Consider the following 23,353-nt stretch of genomic DNA (forward strand, 5'->3'; position numbering starts at 1 on the left):
TTTAGGAATAATTTATACACTGCAGCTCCGCTTCCTCGGACGTCTCTATCCCTTGCAAATAATTAATAGTCTGGCAAATTGTACTCGCGAATCTAATGGGTGTTTTTCATGTTAGTCATATTTTTGTTAATTCAGTGATATGAACGTATCCAGTCTCTACCGAGCAATGTAGTTCAGCTAATTCATTTTGATCTTATACTCATGTCAGGTCGATCTGACCTCCCCCGCGTGACCTGACCTGACCTGACCTCATCCGCCTCTGCTATCTGGTCGACTAACCCACCACTACCGGGCGCCTGAAGAAATATTCTTACAAAACATTTGCAAAGCGAGTTGATCTTTGATTCATACTGCCAAAGAGTTCTGATCCTTTATTACGAAAGTGAATGCTGACTTCGTTGTCTAATCCTCTGTCTCCTATTGGTCGAGCCACATGTTCACCAGAGACACTGACAGCATCAGTTCACGGGCGTTTCAGTCCTTTATCTACTCCTATCTACATTCTCTAAGGGCAGCACCAATCTTACCGATATCATCCGATCTATCCGATCAAGGTACCAGTTAGCTCGTTTTGATATATATATATTCTTCTACGATAACTTCTCAGTTCGTGGGCTTGCGGTAAACGCCGTTACGACCCAGAGAGAGAGAGAGAGAGAGAGAGAGAGAGAGAGAGAGAGAGAGAGAGAGAGAGAGAGAGAGAGAGAGAGAGAGAGAGCGGGGGGATTGGGGGATGGGGGCTGGAAGTCTTCCCCTCCCATTTTTAATTTTCCAAACGAAGGAACAGAGAAGGGAGCCAAGCGAGGATATTCCCCCTCTAAGGCTCAGTCTTCAGTTCTTAACGCCACCTCGCTCACGCGGGAGAAGAGCGAACATGTACGGGAAAAAAAAGAAACTACTAAATATTCACGAGGAAGGAAGTGCCTTCAGCTGCAGCAAGCCTTAGACACGTCAAGGTCAAGGGGGAGAGCGCCGTCTGGGTGGCGGAGGTGGGGAATATTAGATTCAGCGCTTCTGGTGAGGGAAAACCCTCACCCCCCTTGCTCTCGTTGCCTAGTGTTTATAAGAACGCAGTTGAGGGAGGAGGAGGAGGAGGAGGAGGATACATATGCTTCGACGTACAGCACACACACACACATACACAGAGCCGCTTGTGAGCAGATACGAGTGGAGGAGACGTGCATCAGGGGAAATTATTATGGCACTGGGATTTCGCCCAAAGGACTGGAGGAACCCCCTTTGTGATTCCTCGAGGTCCCCACACTGATCCCATCCCATCTGACGTATCCCTTGTGGTATATTGGCTTCCTCTCTTACTTGTTCTTGTTGTTTGTGTGAGGTTAAGCCTCTCCGTAACTCAAGGAGGTGCGAGCCCTATGCTTTAGGGCGCCCTGCTGGTGGTGGTGGTAAAGGGGGTCTAAGCACTCTGGGACTACGAGGGTTTGGGCTTGTTATCTCTCTCTCTCTCTCTCTCTCTCTCTCTCTCTCTCTCTCTCTCTCTCTCTCTCTCTCTCTCTCTCTCTCTCTCTCTCTCTCTCTCTCTCTCTCTCTCTCTCTCTCTCTCTCTCTCTCTCTCTCTCTCTCTCTCTCTCTCTCTCTCTCTCTGAGGAACGACGGTCTTGGACTGACTCATTCGGGTCATCAACTTAAAATATCTCCACAGTTAACAGCTGACGATGTGTGTGTGTGTGTGGGTGTGTGTGTGGGTGTGTGTGTGTGTGTGTGTGTGTGGGTGTGTGTGTGGGTGTGTGTGTGGGTGTGTGTGGGTGTGGGTGTGGGTGTGTGTGTGTGTGGGTGTGGGAGTGCTAGCATCGCAGACCGGACATTCAGGCGCGTTGTTACGTTTCTTTCAGGAGGAAGAGGGGAAGAAGGGGAGGATAGAGAGGGGGGAATGCAGACACTGTGGGAGTTTGGAAGGGGGGGAGAGGGAATGTGTGTACTGTGGGGGGTCAAGTTCAGAAACCAGGAGAACACTCTGGCCAACTATCAAAAGTTGACTTTTTGACTTGTGACAAAGTTTGGTCACAACTTTGCTGGAAGCTTGTGGAAACCGAAGAGACATCAGGAACTTAAGTCATAGTTGTAGAGGAATACAAAGAAACTCCATTAGCAACAGACCATTTGGGTACCTTCAAGGTTCACTGTGTTAGTGGGAGACATCTTGAACTCACAGATTGATGTGCTAAACGTTTTAGGAAGGAATATAGATAAATAACGAACCTCCGTACTGTCAGCGCGACTAAGGAGACGCAATACTGTGGGGCAGAATCGAGTGAGAAACGGCAGAAGTTGGTGATGGAGTGTGGAGGACGAAGTTGAGAGACACTAAGAATAAAGCAAAGCTATTAGGTTTAGCAGGGTTGGGGGACAGGTTAATTAGGGGTGTGAGTTTGAACGGAGATGACTTGGAGGAATTAAAGTGTTTTAGATACCTTGGAGTCTTTATTGCAGCGAATGGAACCATTGAAGCGGAAATGAGTCAAAAGGTGGATGAGGGGGAAGGAGAAGGTTCTGTGAGGGGGCGAAGGTTCTGGGAGCGCTGAAGAATGTGTGGAAAGAGAACGTTATCTAGGTAAGTTGGGCAAAAATGGGTATCTTCGAAGATATTGTAGTCTCAGCAATATTACATGGATGCGAAGCATGGGCTAAACATAAGGCTGTTCAGAAGGGGGGTTGATGTGATGGTATTCAAATATTTGAAGACCATATGTAGTCCTCAATGATGTGATATGATCGAGTAAGTAGTGAAAGGGTAAGAGAGATTTGTGGTAATAAAGAGTGTGGTTGAGAGAGCTGAAGAGACTTTGCTAAAATGGTTTGGAAATGTGGAGAGAATGAGTGAGGATAGGCTGAGAAAGGGGATACATGTGTCAGAGGTGGAGGGAAGAAAGGGAGCGGGGAGACCAAATTGAAGATGGGAGGATGAGGAGAAAAAGATTTTGGGAGATGGGGGCCTGAACATGAAGGAGGGTGGAAGGTGTGAATGGGATGAAATGAATTGGAACGATATGGTATACCAGGGTACATGCCCCGTCATTGGACGGAATGAAGGCATTAAACTGAATCAAATTTCGTCTACATCTCTGAGATATCTTCTCCAAGTCTTAGTTTATTGAGGAAGTTGTGCTGAGACCAGATGCAGATCGAGTGAGAGAAGAAGGAACAGAATTGAAGGATGTAGAGGAATGCAGTGTTGAGTCGTCAGCATATGAATGCATTTGGTTATTCGCGGAGGAAAGAAAATCATTCATGAGAAAAGGAGAAAAAGTGTAGGAGGCAGGACAGAACCTTGAGAGACATCACTGTTGATGGAGGAAGGGAGAGAGGCTGGTCCATCAACACCCTCGGAGATAGATCGGCCAGAGAGGAAGCTAGATAAGATGGAGCAGAGTGAGGGAGGGAAGCCAAAAGAGGGGAGCTTAGAGATGAGACCCCGATCCCACACCTTGTCAGATGCCTTGGATTTGTCAAGGGCAACTACATAGGGTTCCCCCAAATCCTGCAGGTGTGATGACCAAACATTAGTGCGAAAGGAGAGAATATCACAACTGGGTATATCCCTACAGAAGCCATACACATCAGGAAGAAGAGTGAGATTCAAGATGTCTGAGGATATCAGAGTTGAGAAGGGAATCAAAGACTTTGGAAATGGTAAATGTCTCAGCAACAGAGAGATGGACCGAGGGCTTAGAACGGTCACCCATGTTAGGGATGAACTAACGCATGATTCCAAGGGGAAGGAAAAATTCTGGTTTTCAGCATAACTGGAACAGACGAGCAAGCACAGGTGCAATCCCAGACCTATCAGTGATTGACGAGGAGATGTTCCTGCGCTTCCTTTGAATAAAAGAACACTTCGCCTCACGGTTAACGTGCTTGCAGCGATTATGGACAGTGATAAATTCCGAATGGGAAATGGAGGAAAGAAAGTTTATCCAAGCTCGATATCCCTGATCCCTTGCCTGAATGACCTTCCCCTATTACATCACTGTTGACCTCACCCTGTCAAGTCACTGTAAACCTCCCCCTGTCAAATCACTGTAGGCCTCCCTCTGTCAAATCACTGTAAACCTCCCCGCATCAAATCACTGTAGACCTCCCCTGTCAAGTCACTGTAGACCTTCCCCTGTCAAATCACTTTAGACCTCCCCCTGTCAAATCACTCCAGACCTTCCCCTAAAAAATCACAGTACCCCTTCCTCAAACCTCAGCTTTCCCCCTAGTCAAGACCAGCAGGTACTGATCTCGTCACTCAATCACATAGTGACAGCTTTATGCTTGCCTTCACCAACCTCTTGCTAATCTAACACCAGTTTGTTGGACACGTCAAAGAAAAGTCCAAAATACAAGGGTTTATTTCAACAAACAGACGGGAGTTATATGAAGTAAATATTATCAGTATATATATATATATATATATATATATATATATATATATATATATATATATATATATATATATGAAGCGGAACATATTTAAAGAGACACTTGGACAGCCTTGTCGTAAAGCTCCACGGAAAATCCCCTGGGGATTTGCCCGACAGGTGCAGTAATCCGGTCGTCCGGGGGATTACATAGGTATTTACGTTCTTTTTCCAGTGTAGCCATACCTGCAGGCCCGCCTGAACTTTCTGCTCCACTCCATTTACTTGACGCCATAAGTTCCTTCGATGAAACTTTCAAATACCGTCAGTGAGGGGGGGAAAGAAAATAGGCCAATGTTGGTTTATATATTCATGATTACTCAGTACGACATGATGCAGTTGAACATTCAACATTCCCACGGATGTTTCTTAGAGCATTGCTTACAAGCAGTCCAGAATGTATTACGTATATGCTGTCCAGAATCTATGATGAAGAGTTCGAGGATATATATATATATATATATATATATATATATATATATATATATATATATATATATATATATATATATATATATATATATATCATTAGATCTAAGTAAAAGTTTCCCAGATCTTTCATTGATCGATCTCTTTATCTGGAAAAGAAACTGTTTTATAGAGTTAAACCCCATACCTCCCCACAACACCAAGAATCTTATACTTTTGTCATTTAGTGATGACTTTAGTTCCCCACCTACTCAAAGCCTTTAATGTGAATGTAACCTTCAGAAATATCAGTACTATTAGGAGTGTTTCAATCAAAAACTCGCCAGAAAATTCTGCGGTATGTGTTTACAGAATACCTTGCAAAAGCTGTAATAAGTTTTATATTCGGCAGACTAGTAATGATCTAACTATTAGACCTAAGTGACATAGATATTATAAAAGAACAGTACAGGTTTCCAATGCCTTGTTTATTCTTGTTAGAAATTATGACCATTGTACTGAGTGGAGCACTCAAAACCTGCAACTCTCTGATCAAGAGAAATATCACTGAATCTTCCCTTGCTAAAGACACAAAGAATTTCAGTATGAATATTAGTGAAGGTCAATGTGGATTGGACAGCCTTGTTGCAGACAAAATTTTTAAACGGCTTAATCAGTCTTGAGCACGTAATAAAGACTTTATGACGGGCGAGATGCCAGACCCAATTACCACAACCCACACAAATATGTCAACGGAGACTGCACAGCTCCGCCTCGCATATATATATATATATATATATATATATATATATATATATATATATATATATGTGTGTGTGTGTGTGTGTGTGTGTGTGTGTGTGTGTGTGTGTGTGTGTGTGTGTGTGCTTCGAAGCAGTACATATGATAGCTAGAGAATGGAATGCTGACCATCTTTCTTACTCACATACGTATACATGTGTATGTCCTTTTCAAACCAGATTTATAAGCCTTTTTTCAGCACACATCTCCATAAGCTGTTCATTATCTCCATTTACTTTGTCTTTACCCCAAACCTCCTAATCATGCCTTCAACTGCCACATTACTCACCCTTACATTTAAGTCACCCATTGCCAAAATACCCGGTTTTGGACATCAAAATTGCTGCCACGGTCATTCAGCTGCTCCCAAACCACTTCTCTCTCATGAGAAGTTCTCGCATTACATTTCTATTTTTACTCATATCAATCTAGAGCTCATTTACTTGAGCTCTTTTATACACTATCACAACTGCTGCTTTAGCAGTAGTGCTACCCCTTCCTTAGCTTTTGTCCTCAAACCAACTCCTGACTTTAATCGTAAGACATTACCATATCATTCTTTCCCTTTACTCTTGAGCTATGTTTCACTCAGAGGAAGCAACATCAAGGGTTCTTTCTATTCACCTTGGCTACATCCACACACATTCAGACACCCTAGCCTGAGCCTTCGAGGAGCATGAACATTCCCTACTTGGCTCCTTGTACTCCATGTTTCAGGAATTGAAACACAAGGAGCGTGTGTGTGTTTTTGGTGGGGGAGGACTGGTAATGTATTCCCGCCACCATTCCCCCTCCATTCCCACCTCATTAATTTACCTTCTACTACACGCAGGGAATACGGAGGTAGAATTCTATTTCCCTTACCAAAGAAAGGTATTTTGGGAAACGTTGCTGAAATGTGTGAGAGATGCGTCTGGCATGCGTAAGGTGGGAGGTAGGTAAATTAGGAAGGACAGTGAGTGGTGGGATGACGAAGTGAACTTCTTAGTGAGAGAGGAAAGAGATGTATATAGATGGTACTTGCAGGGAAGGAGTGCGAATGACTGGGAAATGTATAAGAGAAGGTGGCAGGACCTCAGAAAAAAGTTTCAGGGGTAAAATAGATGAAGCAAAACGAAAGCTGGTGTGAGCGAGTATCGTTATGCTTCAGAGGGAATGAAATGTTTTGGAAGGAGGTTAATAGTGTGTAGACAAGCAAGAAAACAGATGTGACCATCAGTGAAGGAGGCAAATGGGGAAGTGGTAACAGGTAGTGATGAAGTGAGGAGGAGATGGAGCGAGTATTTTGAAGGGCTGTTAAATGTGTTTGATGATACGGTGGTAGATGCAAGTTGAGAAACGTCTTAAGGGTGGGACTGATAAACAATATGCTCACCTGACGCCAGGTGAGGTGAAGACGAGGGCAAGTTTGGAGAGGGAATGACACATGAGATTATCTGACTCGTCTTTAGAAAATATACAGAATGATACTGAGATGCAAAGAGAGTTTTGAAAAGAAGGCAAGTGCATGGAGAATCTGCAAGTATGAATAGTTAGACCTGCTTTTATGACCGATATTAGAAAATGTGTTTGAAATTAGGGTACGAGGAAATGAAACGTATTTAGTAAAAAAAACTGATTCTCAGATTCGCTTGCTGTCATGCATGGCATCAACACGTCTGCAGGAAGAGCCTAAGCAATAAAGACGGATCTTCCTTTTAGTAAAGCATGAAGGACTATTGAGAGGAATGAATAAAACGAGGAACTAACTTAACAGACAGATATATAGCAGAAAAGGTGATAGTTGAAAAGGTTAAGAGTGAAATTCTGAGCAAGTTAGGTTACGTGAATTGTACGAAAGAAAATCGTAACGAAATAGATGTACTTAGTGTAAAATAAATGTAATGTTTTAAAGAGGTCGTCAAATGGAAAACAAATATAATGCAGCCGAACTTTCATCTAAAAGATCAATGTAACAATGTGAGCTATTGATCAAAGGAAATGTAATTGTTTCAGAGAAGATGAATGCTCTTCTGTCATTCATGTGTCAAATGATAGGAATACAACATTGTTTATTCATCTGCCAGAGAATATAAATATAATGCACTTCGTCTTCTGTCAAAAAATAAACAAACTGCTGCCAATAATTTACAAAGTGTAGCATACATTTTTGTGTATCACACACACACACACACACACACACACACACACACGAGAAATATCACTGAATCTTCTATCATTAAATACACAAAGAATTATAACCTTAATATTAGTGAAGGTCTATACAAATGGGATAGCTTTATTGTTGATAGAATTTGTAAACAATTCCCCTTTTTGGCCACATAAAAAGTTTATGATACGCTTGTTGTCTGTCTAGGACAATCACGTGTTTACCAAATGGTGTCCTAGCTACGTCTCTTCGCTGTATATCAACTGACTGTTATATTTCTCTTTTGTGTCTCCCCTGATGATGTGATTATTACACGAAAGTGCACTTGGGAACTTTTCGTGTTTCATTTTTCCCCGTGGACTCATAGGAATATATATATATATATATATATATATATATATATATATATATATATATATATATATATATATATATATATATATATATATATATATATATATATATATATATATTTGTCAGATGAATCTCATACCGAGAATGTTCTCCAGGAATTATTCCCTGACAGAGAGGTCTGGTCGACATCCATTCATACCCAAATTTAGGTAAATACCTCTCAGACTGCTGCATTCAGACACAGTATGTCAGAAACTCATCATGCATGCATGAGACTTTTGTCAATGCACACAAACATGCATGAACTTCGTCAGCGGGGATGAAGACCAAGACCTCTCTCTCTCTCTCTCTCTCTCTCTCTCTCTCTCTCTCTCTCTCTCTCTCTCTCTCTCTCTCTCTCTCTCTCTCTCTCTCTCTCTCTCTCTCTCTCTCTCTCTCTCTCTCTCCTTAACTTGAATCATGTATTCCCTCCCATCTCATGCTAATCCAATCTTTATATATTTTTTTTCTATCATCGTAAAGTTCATTTCCCATTTGCATACCGCGGGTCAAAAGTACGTCCAGACATGAACCTGCTGTGCGTACGTTAATTGTGGAGTCTTCAACTCTCTCTCTCTCTCTCTCTCTCTCTCTCTCTCTCTCTCTCTCTCTCTCTCTCTCTCTCTCTCTCTCTCTCTCTCTCTCTCTCTCTCTCTCTCTCTCTCTAGCACGTCGCGTTTACTGCAGGGAACCATAGCTTTGCCAAACATGCGAGCCTGGCCCCCCCCCCCCCCAATTATCTCCAATTATCACTAATTGCACCCCCCTCCCTTCCCTTCCCCCACGGTCTAAACGAAAACCAGTTCCTAGCCATATTCATCAGATAAACCCCGCTCTTGTGTTTATCAAGGCATTCATGTGGATAACCACGAAATCATCTCAAATTCCAATAGATTCCAGCAGATTCCAAAATAATCAGACGAAATGCTCGAAAAAAAAAAGGGAGAGAAATATGATTCTATTTGCCAAAGCATGTGTTTGAATCTCTTAGACTGGTAAACTTACAGCATCGGGGCTGTGGTCATCTGCTCACAGATATGTCTTATATTAAGCCACCATCAACATCATTGTTCCTGGAAACATATTATTAATGGAATCTGGATCTTCGGATTTAAGGTTAAAGTCAGCTGTATACATTCATTTTGAAAATGGATTATGAAGTCTAGTAATCCTGCAATTGACAAATGAAAGCTTCTGGACACTTACAATATTTTTCATTTGACTGTTAATTAACTATCGCAACATTATTAATGAAATTCAGCTTTGCAATCGAAGGTGAACAGGTGCAATCCATTTCAGTGTATATATATATATATATATATATATATATATATATATATATATATATATATATATATATATATATATATATATATATATATATATATATATATATATATATATATATATATATATATATATATATATATATCAGGAGTTGGTGAGAGAACAAGAGCTAAGGAAGGAGTAGCAATACTCCTGAGGCAGGAGTCGCTGGAGTGCGTGATAAAATGTGAGGAAGTAATTTCTAGACTGATCCGTAGGTTAAAACGAAAGTGAACGGCGAGAGATGGATGATTATTGGTGCTTATGCACCTGGTCATGAGAAGAAAGATCATGAGAGGCAAGTTTTTTAGGAGCAGCTGAGTGGAGCAGCAGTTTTGAAGTAAGAGACCGGGTATTAGTGATGGGTGATTTGAATGCGATGGTGAGTAACTAGGCAGTTGAGGGTATAATTAGAGCGCATTAGGTAATTAGGTATCATGAATGGAAATAATGAACTAATCTCCACATTTGACACCGTGTCATCAAACATTCAGCAGTCCTTCATAGTACTGACATCATTCCCTCTTCACCTCATCTCTGACTGTTATCACTTTCCTATCTGCTCTCATAAACCTCTGTTTCTCTTGAACAAGCAACTCCACTTTGTCTCACCTGTCACTTCCTTTCTCACATACCTACCTCCCACCTCCCGCATGTTACACACTTCTCTCGCATATGTCAGCATTCTTTCCATAGATACTTTCCATTCTTCACCCATTCCTCCTGTTTCATTTACTCTCACCTTTTGCCACTCTACACTCGATCTCTCCTGGTATGTCTTCACACAGACCTCTTTTCCAAGTTCACTTACTTTAAGCATCCTCTTCTGAACTGTATCATTCTCTGTTTTCGCAAAGCTTCTACAAATCTTCGCCTTAGCCTCCACCAGGTAATGATCAAACATCCCACCAGCTGCCCCTTTCAGCACATTCACATCCAAGAGTCTCTCTTTTGCACACCTATACATCATACGTAATCCAGTAATGCTCGGTGACTATCTTTTCCACTTATACACGTATACCTATGTATGTCCCAAGTATACCCAAACACCAGTCCTCTTGAATTCAGCACACAGATCCAGAAGCTCTTTACCATTCCCATTCAAATCACTGATTACCCTTTACCACCCTCAATAATACCCTCATCTTCCACGTTAATGACTTTTGCATTCAAATCACCTATCGCTAATACCCAATATCCAGCATCAATACTTCTGGTGCTGCGTTCACTCAGCTCCTCTCAAACCTCTCTTTCACAGACCTCTCGTGGCGAGGTGCGTAAGACGCAGATAATATAATCACTCACCTCTTGTAATCCGCTTTCATTTACTCGCGTCAGTCAGAGGCCCCGTTTTCTTTACACCCTTGAAAAGATTCCCACAACTTTTTCTTACGAAGATGCACTTCCACTTTCTTCCTTACATAGGAATTACCACTGCCTCTTTCCTGACTTACTTGCTATTTGATCTGTTGCCACGAAGCACTGCAGTCTTCACAGCCACCAGCTAAAATCGTTCTTGCAGGAGATTTCAATGTACACAACCAGGATTTAGTTAAGATCTACCCGGGGATGATCCCGGTGGAGCCGAGTTCTACCCGGGGATGAACCTGGTGGAGCCGAGGTCTATTCATTTCCCCTCCTTGAAGATTGGAATAGATAATCCAACATCCAGCGCCAGTTCCCCGCCATCATGACCACTCTTCCAGCACAATCGATCTCTTTTTTTTTTTCAACCCTATATCATTTCTGTCCCCTTTAGGTTCTCCGACCACAGTCAATACTCTTTTTAACTTCTATTTTTCTATGTTCGCTGAGACGGCAAGGGCAACTGAGGCCCTAATCAAGGCCATCCCATTAATGTAACCAGGATTCGAACCTATGAGCTCGACCCTAGGCTGGCGGCCTGTGAATGCGTCACGGTCGGGAACGCTAACCGCTATGCACCACGGAGGTCCCACATACACCCTCTATTCCCCTAAGGAAGTTCTCTTTGTCTATGTATGTTGGATCGTAACCTTTACCAGTTACGATCCAACCTGTGTCGTGAGCGGACGTGTTTCTCCTAAGTTTCCAGTTCCCTTTGCCACCACAGAAAATGGTAACCTGCTCTACGTGCCAGGTGTCCTATCTGTGTGAGAGGGGAATATACCAGGGATGACCTTACCATGGCTCATAATCAGTCAATATCATGTTTGTTTCGGGAGAGTGTAAAGATGTAGGCAAGTAGGAGAAAAGTTGGATTATTGGAGCTTAATGCCAGTTTACTAGAGGGTGGATGTAAGATTGGTAGAGGCGGGAAACAAAGCAGTCAGGGAATATGAGAGTGAGCAGAGGTTAGCTACAGCAGGTTGGGTACGAGGCGAGCTGAGTAGATGGCAACGTAGGCCAGAACTTGGGGTCTTGTACCGCGGAGGATCAAGGAATGAACCAGGTTAGGGAGCAGGACAGGTCTCCCTGTTCCGTTCCCGCACACACACACACACACACACACACACACTGACAAACACTCACTTGCACCTATAATGATATTCATGTTAACTGGGCCTCGACAACTGATTTCCAAAGGTCCTTACTCACCACAAAACAAAATTACCTTCATCGCAGAAGCATTATTTCAAAATGAAACGACCTGATATCAATTGATGCGGCAGTACCGAACGATATTGTAATTTCAGAAATGGGGTTAAACTCTGGGAATTAACATTTACTCGCCAAATTAACAATTACGGAATAGAAAAGATCTCTTGCGCATGTCAGGTTAGTGGTGTTTTAACCTATACTGGAGACAGCTCAGGTGTAGTTAAAGAAAAGTAACCTAAACGCTTATACTTTTATACTTTGATATTGCCGACAAAAGAGAAAAGTAGACCGTCTTTTGGCGTCATATAAAGACCACCTGAGGATAAGAAAGATTGGAAAAACGACCATAAGACGTAATTAGATCTAGTGTATACAACAGAGCTAACATGGTGGGGGATATTGACGATCCTCGTCGAAAAATGGAACAGGTTTTTGGGTGATCAAGAGGGAAAAAGGACCACTAATTACCTTGACTGAAGAGAGTTTTCTTGACCAGTTATTTGATAAAGCGACTAGAGGCCAGATGACCTTTCGATCTCCCCTCATCGCCGACAGCAACTAGAGGCCAAGAGACCTTCCTCACTCAGAGGCCAAAAGACGTTCCTCACTCATTCTCTCATTACCGACAGCAGCTTGAGTAGTTGCTCATTATGAGGCAGGCGAGACTTGGGCAAATATTGATCATTCTGTTATCAATCCAGAGATGGCTCTTAAGAGGTCGAAAATTCAGATCAATAAACTCTTGGTCCAAGATCACAGTCGAGCGAACTTTGGTGAGTATAAGACAAGAAATTACCAACACCGACTGTATGAAAACTCGTGGATATGAATACATTAGAAGATGTATGATGTATACCCGTGATGATGAACCTTTATTATTACATGTATACTTCATACCTTCTTTAAGAATAATATTGGTCCAAGAATTATGAAGAGAGCCACTATGAACTCAGAACAGGGCCCGAGGCATAGGCAAATAGACGAACAATTTTGCCCAAGCGAAAAAGTATATAACAAACTCAAGTGAATGGAAAACAATGAGACTGGACAAGAGCTTGTAAGAATACAGAGATATTCATAAGGTCATAAGGTAATTGCTAGGATGAGAAGAGAATATCCAAGAATGTTATAACAACATAAGGAATTCTTAGATTATGTAACACAAAGACAGAACGTCAAAGATATAACACGACCGATAATATACGAACGTAGCCGTCTAGGGTCGAGCGCATAGGTTCGAATCCTGGTTACCGGCAGTCGGTCCACAGTCAACCCAGCTGTTCATCCACCTCTAAGGGATTAGTCGATGGAATGGGTACATGGAAAAGCCTTGATTAAGACCTCAGCTGCCCGTCTGCCATCTCAGCTAATATAAAAGAAAATAACACAAATGAATACCTGAAGTCACAGGGAGAGTATTTCACATATAATTATATGACGAAAGTGAAACAGATTCATTATAAATACTGAAATTATGCAAACGCCTGGAAAATGAAATCAGTGAACTCATATTTGAATTACGACAACATAAGCATGAACTCCCAAGTCACAAGACCCTAAGTGAGTCTTACTTTCCAACTGATTGCGCACCACTCAATAGCTTTTGAGTATATTGTTTTGGAATGGTATACTGAGGAAGCGTCGAGGATGTTCAAACAATGGCTCTGAAGAGGAAGAGGGACCTTGTCTATAATTCAGTGAGGTATACCTTGATTCTAACACTACCATCTGCTATCAGTGACATACTTGTAGGCATCAGTTAGTATACCGTATACCTTATATTCTGAGTCGATCATATTATGTCTTGTTGACCTAAACCCAGACGTTATGTTATGGTCAAGTGTACTCCTTTCCTTCCCAAATGATATTATCATTTTCAATCTACATTCTCGGAAAATCTACTTCATACATTCATTCAATCTTGAGTCGTAGTATTGATATAACGACTTTAATATCCGTACTCCTATTTTTACCGTATGTATGAGACCTAACACCCGTAAATATAACAACATACTACAGTATATTCCCAATATTTTATTTCATAACCTCTCTTTCCCATAGCTTCTCCTCCTCTGTAGGTACATTCAAAAATTGAACGTGATCCTAAGGGCACTGTCTTGAATTACTTCTTTAACATTGTAGCCAAGCCTGGCGAGCATAACGAATTAATTGAACTAATCCAAGAGATATACAACTCCTTCATAACTTTAGATAAGACATCAACAGTTTTATGCCTCCTGCATTTTAAACTGTGCTGTTTTCCCAGACTCCACTAAAAATTTAGTTCAACCCCATCACTCACTTTCCTTTTCAATGGTCAATCATCAACATCATCATCACAATCCCTAAATTCATTCACTCATTTTCCATTCCTCATAACCAACTTTTAACAACAAACCTTTGGTTATCTTTCTCTCATTGAGGTATGACTATCGTTCAGTCCCTTGACAGCACTTCGACCCTTGTATACCACATCATTCCAATTTACTCTGTTCCGTGCACGCCTTTCACCCTCCTGCGTGTTTAGGCTATAGACGGAGTTGTGCGGAGGAGGGTGGATGGTTTGGAAATTAAATGTTTGAGGACAATATTTGGTGTGAGGTGGTTTGATCCCACAGACATCGTCAAACCTCATTACGATACCTCACTGTCTATCACATCTTGATCTCACTTCGATAACATCATCGTCAGCATGTCCCATTAGCCTAGCACGAAGTAGTGGGTCTTCATTCGCGATCCTATCCATAATAAAGTTAAGAAAGTAAACTCCCTGTGGAGTTCCTTGATTTTTACATCACGTTGTGTTGAGTACAGTTAAAAATACAGTATTGATGTTGTTCTCTAAGTGTATAACTCTATCATTTTCAAGAGACATTCTCCCTTTTCTTGGCTTAAGTCCCCTCAGTTCACCAGGCTTACAAGCCTCAGTCATTGCTCCCGTAAAATCAATTCAAATGAAGAACGTGTCTCTGTCGTTTGCTAAAATGTAGGCAGTTTGCTTTGCGTCCTTGTGGATCCATTCATACCGATGTGAGATTCGCCAAGATTAGCAAAAGTCCACTTTTTCCATCACCTTCTCGCCCGGCTTACGCCAACTGGAAGTAAGGCTTATACACCAGGAATTCCTTTCATTTCTCTTCAGCAAAGACAGGACTACAGTCATCCAGGACAACAGATAAGTGTCCTGCTCTTAGGGACACGTCATGCACCACTGTGAAGGATTTTTCCTCAAGAATCTTAATCAGAATGTAGATAAAGATTAGGTTATAACGTTATCTGAGTCTTATCTAATCTCATTTGTTCTCACTGTATAGTAAGGTTTAATGGGGTCATGACTTCCAAGATGTGGGATGCATGAAGTGTCCCCCCACCACGTATATCTCTGGATAATTGAACCGTATTGATATTTCTTCACGAGAGAGGTTGGGGTGACACACACACACACACACACACACACACACACACACACACACACACACACACACACACAAGGGATTCTTCAAAGGCGGATCGGAAAATTAGACCTGCAACGTAACGGGGCGCTGCATGTGTTGCAGGAATCATCCTCTGTGTGTGTGTGTGTGTGTGTGTGTGTGTGTGTGTGTGTGTGTGTGTGTGTGTGTGTGCAAACTTGAATTACGTGTTTCCTGATAAATCCATTTATCCTCTCGTAATGATAACATACAGCTAACTATTCTTATCTTAACAAAACAGATAACTTGCACAGTTCACACTTGATAAGAGATAGTACAGTAGACACTTGATAAAAGACAGTACAGTAGACACTCATAAGAGACAGTACATACTATTACTCACCCCAGCTGGACCTGAGACCCGAAGATGACGAAGGCTATGAAGGGGCCCATGGAGAGAACCTCTGTTCGCTGCACTTCATCCCATTAGTTCCAAGTCCTTGGTCCCCCGGCGCTCCTGAATGACGCACTTCAGATTTCTTTATCTTCTTGGCGTCAGTGAGGTCATCCCCCGACTGTCTCTCAGTCCTGTGTCTATGGAAGGATCCATTTATCATCATTTTCTCTTCCTCCTCTCGTTTCTCGCTTTCAGAATAAGATCAAAATATGCAAAAATCACTTATCCCAATCTTCAACTGTCTTGAGCATTTAGTTCTACAAAATCTTAAACTGTAGCTAGATATGTTTGCGTTTGTTATATATATATTTTTTTCTCTCTTCTTATTGGTGCGAACGGGACTTTGCTACACTGCGGAGAGCATTAAGACCATCACTGACTTATACATACAACACTCTCGACCTTTGTGGCCGCAGCATCAACTTCAGCCGTAGGTAATATCAACCAACATATATGACCTTACAAGATTTATCCAAGATGAATTATACAACAAGAGTAACACTCCTTTCAAGATACGTATCTGTCTCACTGTTACAAGAAGACTTTGGCTGTGATTTCTCTTCCAGGGCTGAATGTCCATTAGTTATGTATTTAAACTTCATATTAAGATGGAGGAATTTATTTGTATAGATGTAAGATATAAGTGAAACGATAAATAATGTGTGTGATGCTATTTGTGTGTCACGGGGAGAGATTTTTACTCTCTTGTTGCCCCGTCTCTTATGAAAAATTATATATATTTATATATATATATATATATATATATATATATATATATATATATATATATATATATATATATATATATAATTTGTTTGAAGGAATAGTGGTTCCAACAATGTTGTATGGTTGCGAGGCGTGGGCTATGGATAGAGTTGTGCGCAGGAGGATGGATGTGCTGGAAATGAGATGTTTGAGGACAATGTGTGGTGTGAGGTGGTTTGATCGAGTAAGTAACGTGAGGGTGAGAGAGATGTGTGGAAATAAAAAGAGCGTGGTTGGGAGAGCAGAAGAGGGTGTTTTGAAGTGGTTTGGGCACATGGAGAGAATGAGTGAGGAAAGATTGACCAAGAGGATATATGTGTCGGAGGTGGAGGGAACGAGGAGAAGAGGGAGACCAAATTGGAGGTGGAAAGATGGAGTGAAAAGGATTTTGTGTGATCGGGGCCTGAACATGCAGGAGGGTGAAAGGAGGGCAAGGAATAGAGTGAATTGGAGCGATGTGGTATACAGGGGTTGACGTGCTGTCAGTGGATTGAATCAAGGCATGTGAAGCGTCCGGGGTAAACCATGGAAAGCTGTGTAGGTATGTATATTTGCGTGTGTGGACGTATGTATGTACATGTGTATGGGGGGGGTTGGGCCATTTCTTTCGTCTGTTTCCTTGCGCTACCTCGCAAACGCGGGAGACAGCGACGAGGTATAAAAAAAAAAATATATATATATATATATATATATATATATATATATATATATATATATATATATATATATATATATGATATCGTACTTGACCGCCGTTTCACGATTTGGCGAGGTAGCGCCAGGAATAGATGAAGAAAGGCCACATTTGCTCACATCCTTTCTCTAGCTGTCATATGCAATGCACTGAAACCAGAGACCTTTATCCATAAGCATACTCCATAGATTTGTCCATGGTTTCCTTCGGCAGTTCATATGCCCCTTTATACCACATCGTTCCAGTTCTTTGTATCCCTTGCATGCCCTTCACCCTCCTGCATGTTCAGGCCCCAGTCAGTCAAAATATTTTTCACTCCATCGTTCCATGTACAATCAGGAGTACTCTTACCCTTGACCCTTCCACTTCTGGCACATATATCCTCTTTGTCAACCTCTCCTCACTCATTCTCTCCAGATGTCCAAACCATTTCAACACACCATCTACTTCTCCGCCAACCACACTCATTATTACCACACATCTCTCTTACCCTTTAGTAACACGATCAGACCACCCCACGTAACATAATGTCCTCAAAAATTCAATTTCCAACAAATCCAGCCTCTCCCACACACATCCTCATCTATAGGCCCTACCTCGCATCTATATAACAATTATTCTATCACTTTGAATGAAAACCGATTTTAATTAGTCTGCCTATCCACCAAACGAGTCGAGTCATTAGAGGCATTGGGTTCGGATCATACTGACTCATTCCTGTTCACACCGAATCTAAACGATTCAGGTTCGTCAATGCTAAGCCTCACTTGGAGCATCGAGGGAGTCATATTCCCTCGCTGAATTACATGTTCTGTTGTGGGTTCGACGACGTAAAAGGTCAACACCAAAAGTCCAGATTTTGTGTGTCTTTAGACGTTTATTCCCAGACTTTGGTGAACCACACAGATGAATCGTTAGGTGCATAGAAGGCAAGAGGCACTCCCGACCTAAAGTATTTGAATCATCGGCCTGTATGATATAATGTTGCTCACACCACAGTGGACTCGATCTGAACCGAAGCGAAAGAAAATGGGTTTGCCCATATACATGATTCGACTCACATCTCGACTCGATGTGATTCGAACTGATTCGACTCTGCCGTTGTGATCGGCTTCTACAAAAAATAAACATATTGATTTACATGTACTGGAAGATTTTGGATCAGTTTCATCGGCGCCTGGAACTTACGGGACTCCAGAAACAACGGACTAAAGCCACTAACACACGGTCGAAGTAGCATCAAATCGTCTCGAGTCGTCTTGAATCCCTTTTCGACCAGATTCTGGTCACCGACGCATGCGCGGTAGATGCGTGTGGCGTCCCTCTGGCTCTTACCTGACCAACCTCCCTCAGTTTGTTTAAAGGTGCGAACGTGGATGTATACTGCTGTTCTCTCTCTCTTGTGTGACGCTTTGTGAAAAGGTTTGCGCTAACAAAGCCAGATTTTTCGGTGTCTCAGTCACGTTTTGTATTCGTGATAGCCATGAGTGTCCTAAAGATAGACAATCTGAGCTCAAATAGATACTTAGAAGTGATCAAAATGATCTAGTTTGGGGTGTGCGTTGGCCACTTGTGTGACGAATATGGTGTTATGCGTTCCCACGTCAGTGCCATGTTAAGAAACGAGTTTCCACGTGAGTGCCATGTTATGAAACGAGTTTCCACTTATGTGTGCCATGTTAAGAAACGAGTTTCCACGTGAGTGCCATGTTATGAAACGAGTTCCCACCTGTGAGTGCCATGTTATAAAACGAGTTCCCATCGTGAGTGTGCCATGTTATGAAACGAGTTTCCACGTGAGTGCCATGTTATAAAACGAGTTCCCACGTGTGAGTGCCATGTTATAAAACGAGTTCCCATTCGTGAGTACCATGTTATAAAACGAGTTACCACATGCTTGGCGAATACAATGTTAAGAAATACAGTCCATTATCAACATCATTGATATGTAGGAGAAACAGAACGGGTCCCAAGGCTGATACTTGTGGTACACCATTGTGTGGCTTGACCATCAACAACACAGCTATTTCGACCAATTCCTTTTCATCCGACGAAATGAACAACCACCTCCGCTCCCAGCCTGGACGACCAACATTGTAAATGGTCTGTTTCCGTGAGGTGTGAACCCGAGCAGTATCGACTCGCTGCTTCGAAGCTTTCATTAGTAACTGTGGGTTGGGTGGCGGAGCGGGAGACGACTAGGGGCCTGGGGCGTGAGGGAGTGACAAGGTAACAAGGCAAGGAGGGAAGAAAGAGGAGGACGCAGTATTTTACGAAGCAAAAGTAGAAATCAGCAGGATTTAAGCATGAATGATGAGAGTGATAGTAATCGAAAATTTGAACAATATTTGTTGCTTGTGATAGAGGCCTGAATCAAACACACACACACACACACACACACACACTAATGTCACCAATTCAAAGAGTAACCTTTGCACTTGCTGGATTTGTCGTTTAGGATTAGGTTTAACGACCTACAAAGCAGGTTAAAAAGACTCATTTGAATAGTTACTTAAATCGTGTTGTTCTCGATATAATTACCCCAAGAAGCTGTTAAAGATTTTTTAAGTATAATGAATATGGAAACTATCAATTCTGTAGCTCATCAACAGTTCCATATAACGTATCACAGTTTACAACCTGTAACAACAGTCTGGTGTTGGTTGTAGAGTGACGGTGTGTATAGTGAGGTGCTGTAATGATGTCTGGAGCAAAGGTGGTGTCAGCACCACACACATTGCCCCCATATATTGTGGTTAAGAAGCAATCATTTCACCACGGGAATGTAGATACTAAATTGTGGTGGTCTGGGTAAAGTAATAACAAGTTATTGCCTCTCGTCCGCTGCTTCATGTGGAAATACATAACCTTGCCGTCCTTGTTCAGTGATAACCAGAACATGTTGGCCACTGTATGTTACACAGTGTAATAAATACGATCTAATCTCATGATGTTTAATGATGCGCGAGATCTAATAAAAGATATTATGAATTAGAGTTGCTTAAGGCAAATTTAATAAACTGATATGAATTACAGAATGTCAGCTGATGATCCGATAAAGGACAATGTGTCATTTTTTTCCCCATTTATCTAAATAATTAGAAGGCTGAGTGTCAGTGTCATTTTTCCCCATTTATTATCTATATAAATAGCTGGTGGCTTGTGATGGCGTTGGATGTATTCAGTTAGTTATTGCATTGCTCATATCTACGGCCAATATAAAGAGAGTCCCTTGTAAGCTGTAAGCTTATCTGTCGAGTAAAGCTTAATTCGATGTCGATCTTAATCACTCGTGACTACTTTGAGCTAACAATGTATCCGATCAAGAAGTGACCCCCCCGCTCCCACAACAGAGCCACACTCCCGCCTCACTCCCACCACACTCACGCCCGCACTCACGCCGCACCACACTCACGCCTCACTCACGCCCGCACTCACGCCACACTCACGCCTCACTCACGCCCGCACTCACGCCTCACTCACGCCCGCACTCACGCCACAATCACGCCCGCACTCACGCCACACTCACGCCTCACTCACGCCCGCACTCACGCCACACTCACGCCACACTTAAGCCTCACTCACGCCCACCCTCCCACCTCATTCACATCCACACTCACACCTCACTCACGCCTCACTCCATGCAAAAGCCGACCACTGGCCTTATTTTCCTGTAGTCTTATATTATGCTTCTAACTTACCGTATCCCCCAACACATGTTCTACGCCACAGGAACCTAATGAAGTTTGCGTCATGAATACAACGTCCATGAGAAATGTATACCCACGCTTGGACACTCATCCATACAAGGTGCAGTCATACATACTGGAGGCGTTTTGACATAAAACTTTGGGAAATTATTATTTTGTTGTATGGATTGTATATTAAGTATCCGTTTTCTATATACGGTAGTTACATGATACAGTGATTCTTCACTAGGACCAAACTGTAGTAGGAAATGTGTTAAAGCATTTGATCCATTGCATTTGATCGATTAAGCCGCAGTACAGAAAACGGGTGGTGTGCTGGGTAGCGAATAGGAAGAAACAAGCGACGTGCTGTTAAGAATAACATCTTACACGACGGTTTCTATATAACCTCATCACTGATGTTATCTTAATGCCCCATTTTCTATATGCAAACGTCTTCATTCCGCTGCTTCCTGGTAGGATTATCAAAGGCGGGGGCCCCACACATCATGCTTCACTTTACCCACACACACCGTTTTCCTTCCCTCCACCCTCACACCCCTCCACCACCAACCCCGACCATGGTGATTCCACCTCTGGTAGTTAGATCATTATCAAGTAATGAGTATGATCATCATTTATCATTCGTCTTTTAATTAAATCAATTTCCATTTATGAATCTTTATAATGACCCGCTTAAGGTAATAGAGGCTGGAGTCGTCTCGCAGCCCGAGCTCAGAGAACGCCTCTGTTTACCCAAAGGTTTGGCTTCAAACCCACGAGTCGATCCTCCCAGGTTCACACGCCACGAACAGGAAGATGTGACATCGTAAATAACTTCTTTTTTATCTATCGAAAACCGAAGTTAACACCACATGTAGTGAGACGGTTAGGATACGAGTAAAGATATGGACATAATGAGCAAAACTCAGGAGAACGAAAGCTTGGAAGTAGCTCAAAATGGAAGCTTCGAAGTAGCGAGTCGATACCGCCCGGGTTCATACCTCACGTCGAGTGAGGATTCACAACAATGACTGCCCATTGGAGGAGAGGCGGCTGAACAACCCTATCATACCCATATGATCTAGATTTCTAGTGTCAGTAGACCTTTGATGCGGAACTTTATAGAAAACTTCTTAGAAATCGAGATAAATGAACTGCTTTACTCTCGTCTTAAATGTTAATTATAAATGAAATCGAGCAGATGTAACAGACATGAGCGATTTCGTCTCACGCGACGCTGACAATCGTTCACTGAGTTGTGGTCCTTTCAATTATTTACATTATTGTCTCGAACGATGGTTTCCATAACTTTTCCAACTACAGACGTTGAGCTGAGTGGCCGAGAATTTCCGAGAATTTGAATATCGGTGTTATATCAGTAAGCTTCCATTCCTCTAGAACTTGTACCGTAACAAGTGACTTACTGACAGAGCAGTCAAGGGTTTAACTATCCAATGTTTTCGCCTCTTTCACTGTCTTCGGATGAAACCTCTCATGGCCTCCCGTTTCATGCATTTTTGTTCCGTTTGTTCTGTTTCTTTCCGTTATTGTTGATAGTATTTCTTTATCGTTTATGTCACTATGTAGCAGTACGTTCACCTCTCTTATCATTGAAACTGGATTCAGGATATGTCTCTCTTTTTTGAACAACTATTCCCAATCTCTAGTCCTATCTTTTCATCTAACAACCCCACGAGATGTTCACCATTTCTATTCAACTCACTGAATACCCCCATGTCCCATAATACCCTCAACTGCCACTTTACTCATTCTTGCATCTAAATCACCCATCCCTAATACCCGGTCTCTAGCACCAAAACTACTGACACTTATTCACTTGTTCCCATAGCACTTGCCTCTCATCAACCTCCTTCTCATAGCTAAGTACATGATCACTCATGATTACCCATCTGTCGTACTCACTTTCATTTCTATCCGCATCATATTGGCGCTCACTTCCCTCCACTCTTTCACACACTCCCACAACTCCTGCTTGAGCAGTAGTGCTACCCCTTCCTTAGCACTTACCTCATACCAACCCCCTAACTTTACCAGTAAGACATTCTCAAAGCATGCTTCTTTACCCTCAGAGCCAGATCATCCTGGTTACTTTCCTCAAACATCTGGGTTACATCCACACATATGCAAACATCTACCTTAAGCCTTCGAGGTGGCTTATTATTATTATTATTATTATTATTATTATTATTATTATTTGGGCGCCATGCTTCTTATCGGTGAGACATGCGTG

At 42.1% G+C, this 23,353-nt stretch overlaps 1 protein-coding gene across 2 annotated transcripts in view; it reads right to left on the minus strand.

Annotated features, from left to right (window-relative positions):
- The window catches only part of LOC139749377 (glycine receptor subunit alpha-2-like), a 231,530-nt gene that overhangs the window by 202,797 nt on the left and 5,380 nt on the right, over nt 1–23,353 (minus strand). Inside the window, exon 2 of one of the 2 annotated variants that reach the window (XM_071663162.1) lies at nt 15,898–16,139. In XM_071663162.1, the coding sequence (XP_071519263.1) occupies nt 15,898–15,947 (50 nt within the window). In that variant the 5' untranslated portion in view covers nt 15,948–16,139. Of the gene's footprint in view, nt 1–15,897; nt 16,303–23,353 lie in introns of both variants that reach the window. The other variant, XM_071663161.1, reaches the window with a different exon arrangement.

The sequence above is a fragment of the Panulirus ornatus genome, chromosome 7 (genome assembly GCF_036320965.1).
Source record: "Panulirus ornatus isolate Po-2019 chromosome 7, ASM3632096v1, whole genome shotgun sequence".
Lineage (NCBI taxonomy): Eukaryota > Metazoa > Arthropoda > Malacostraca > Decapoda > Palinuridae > Panulirus > Panulirus ornatus.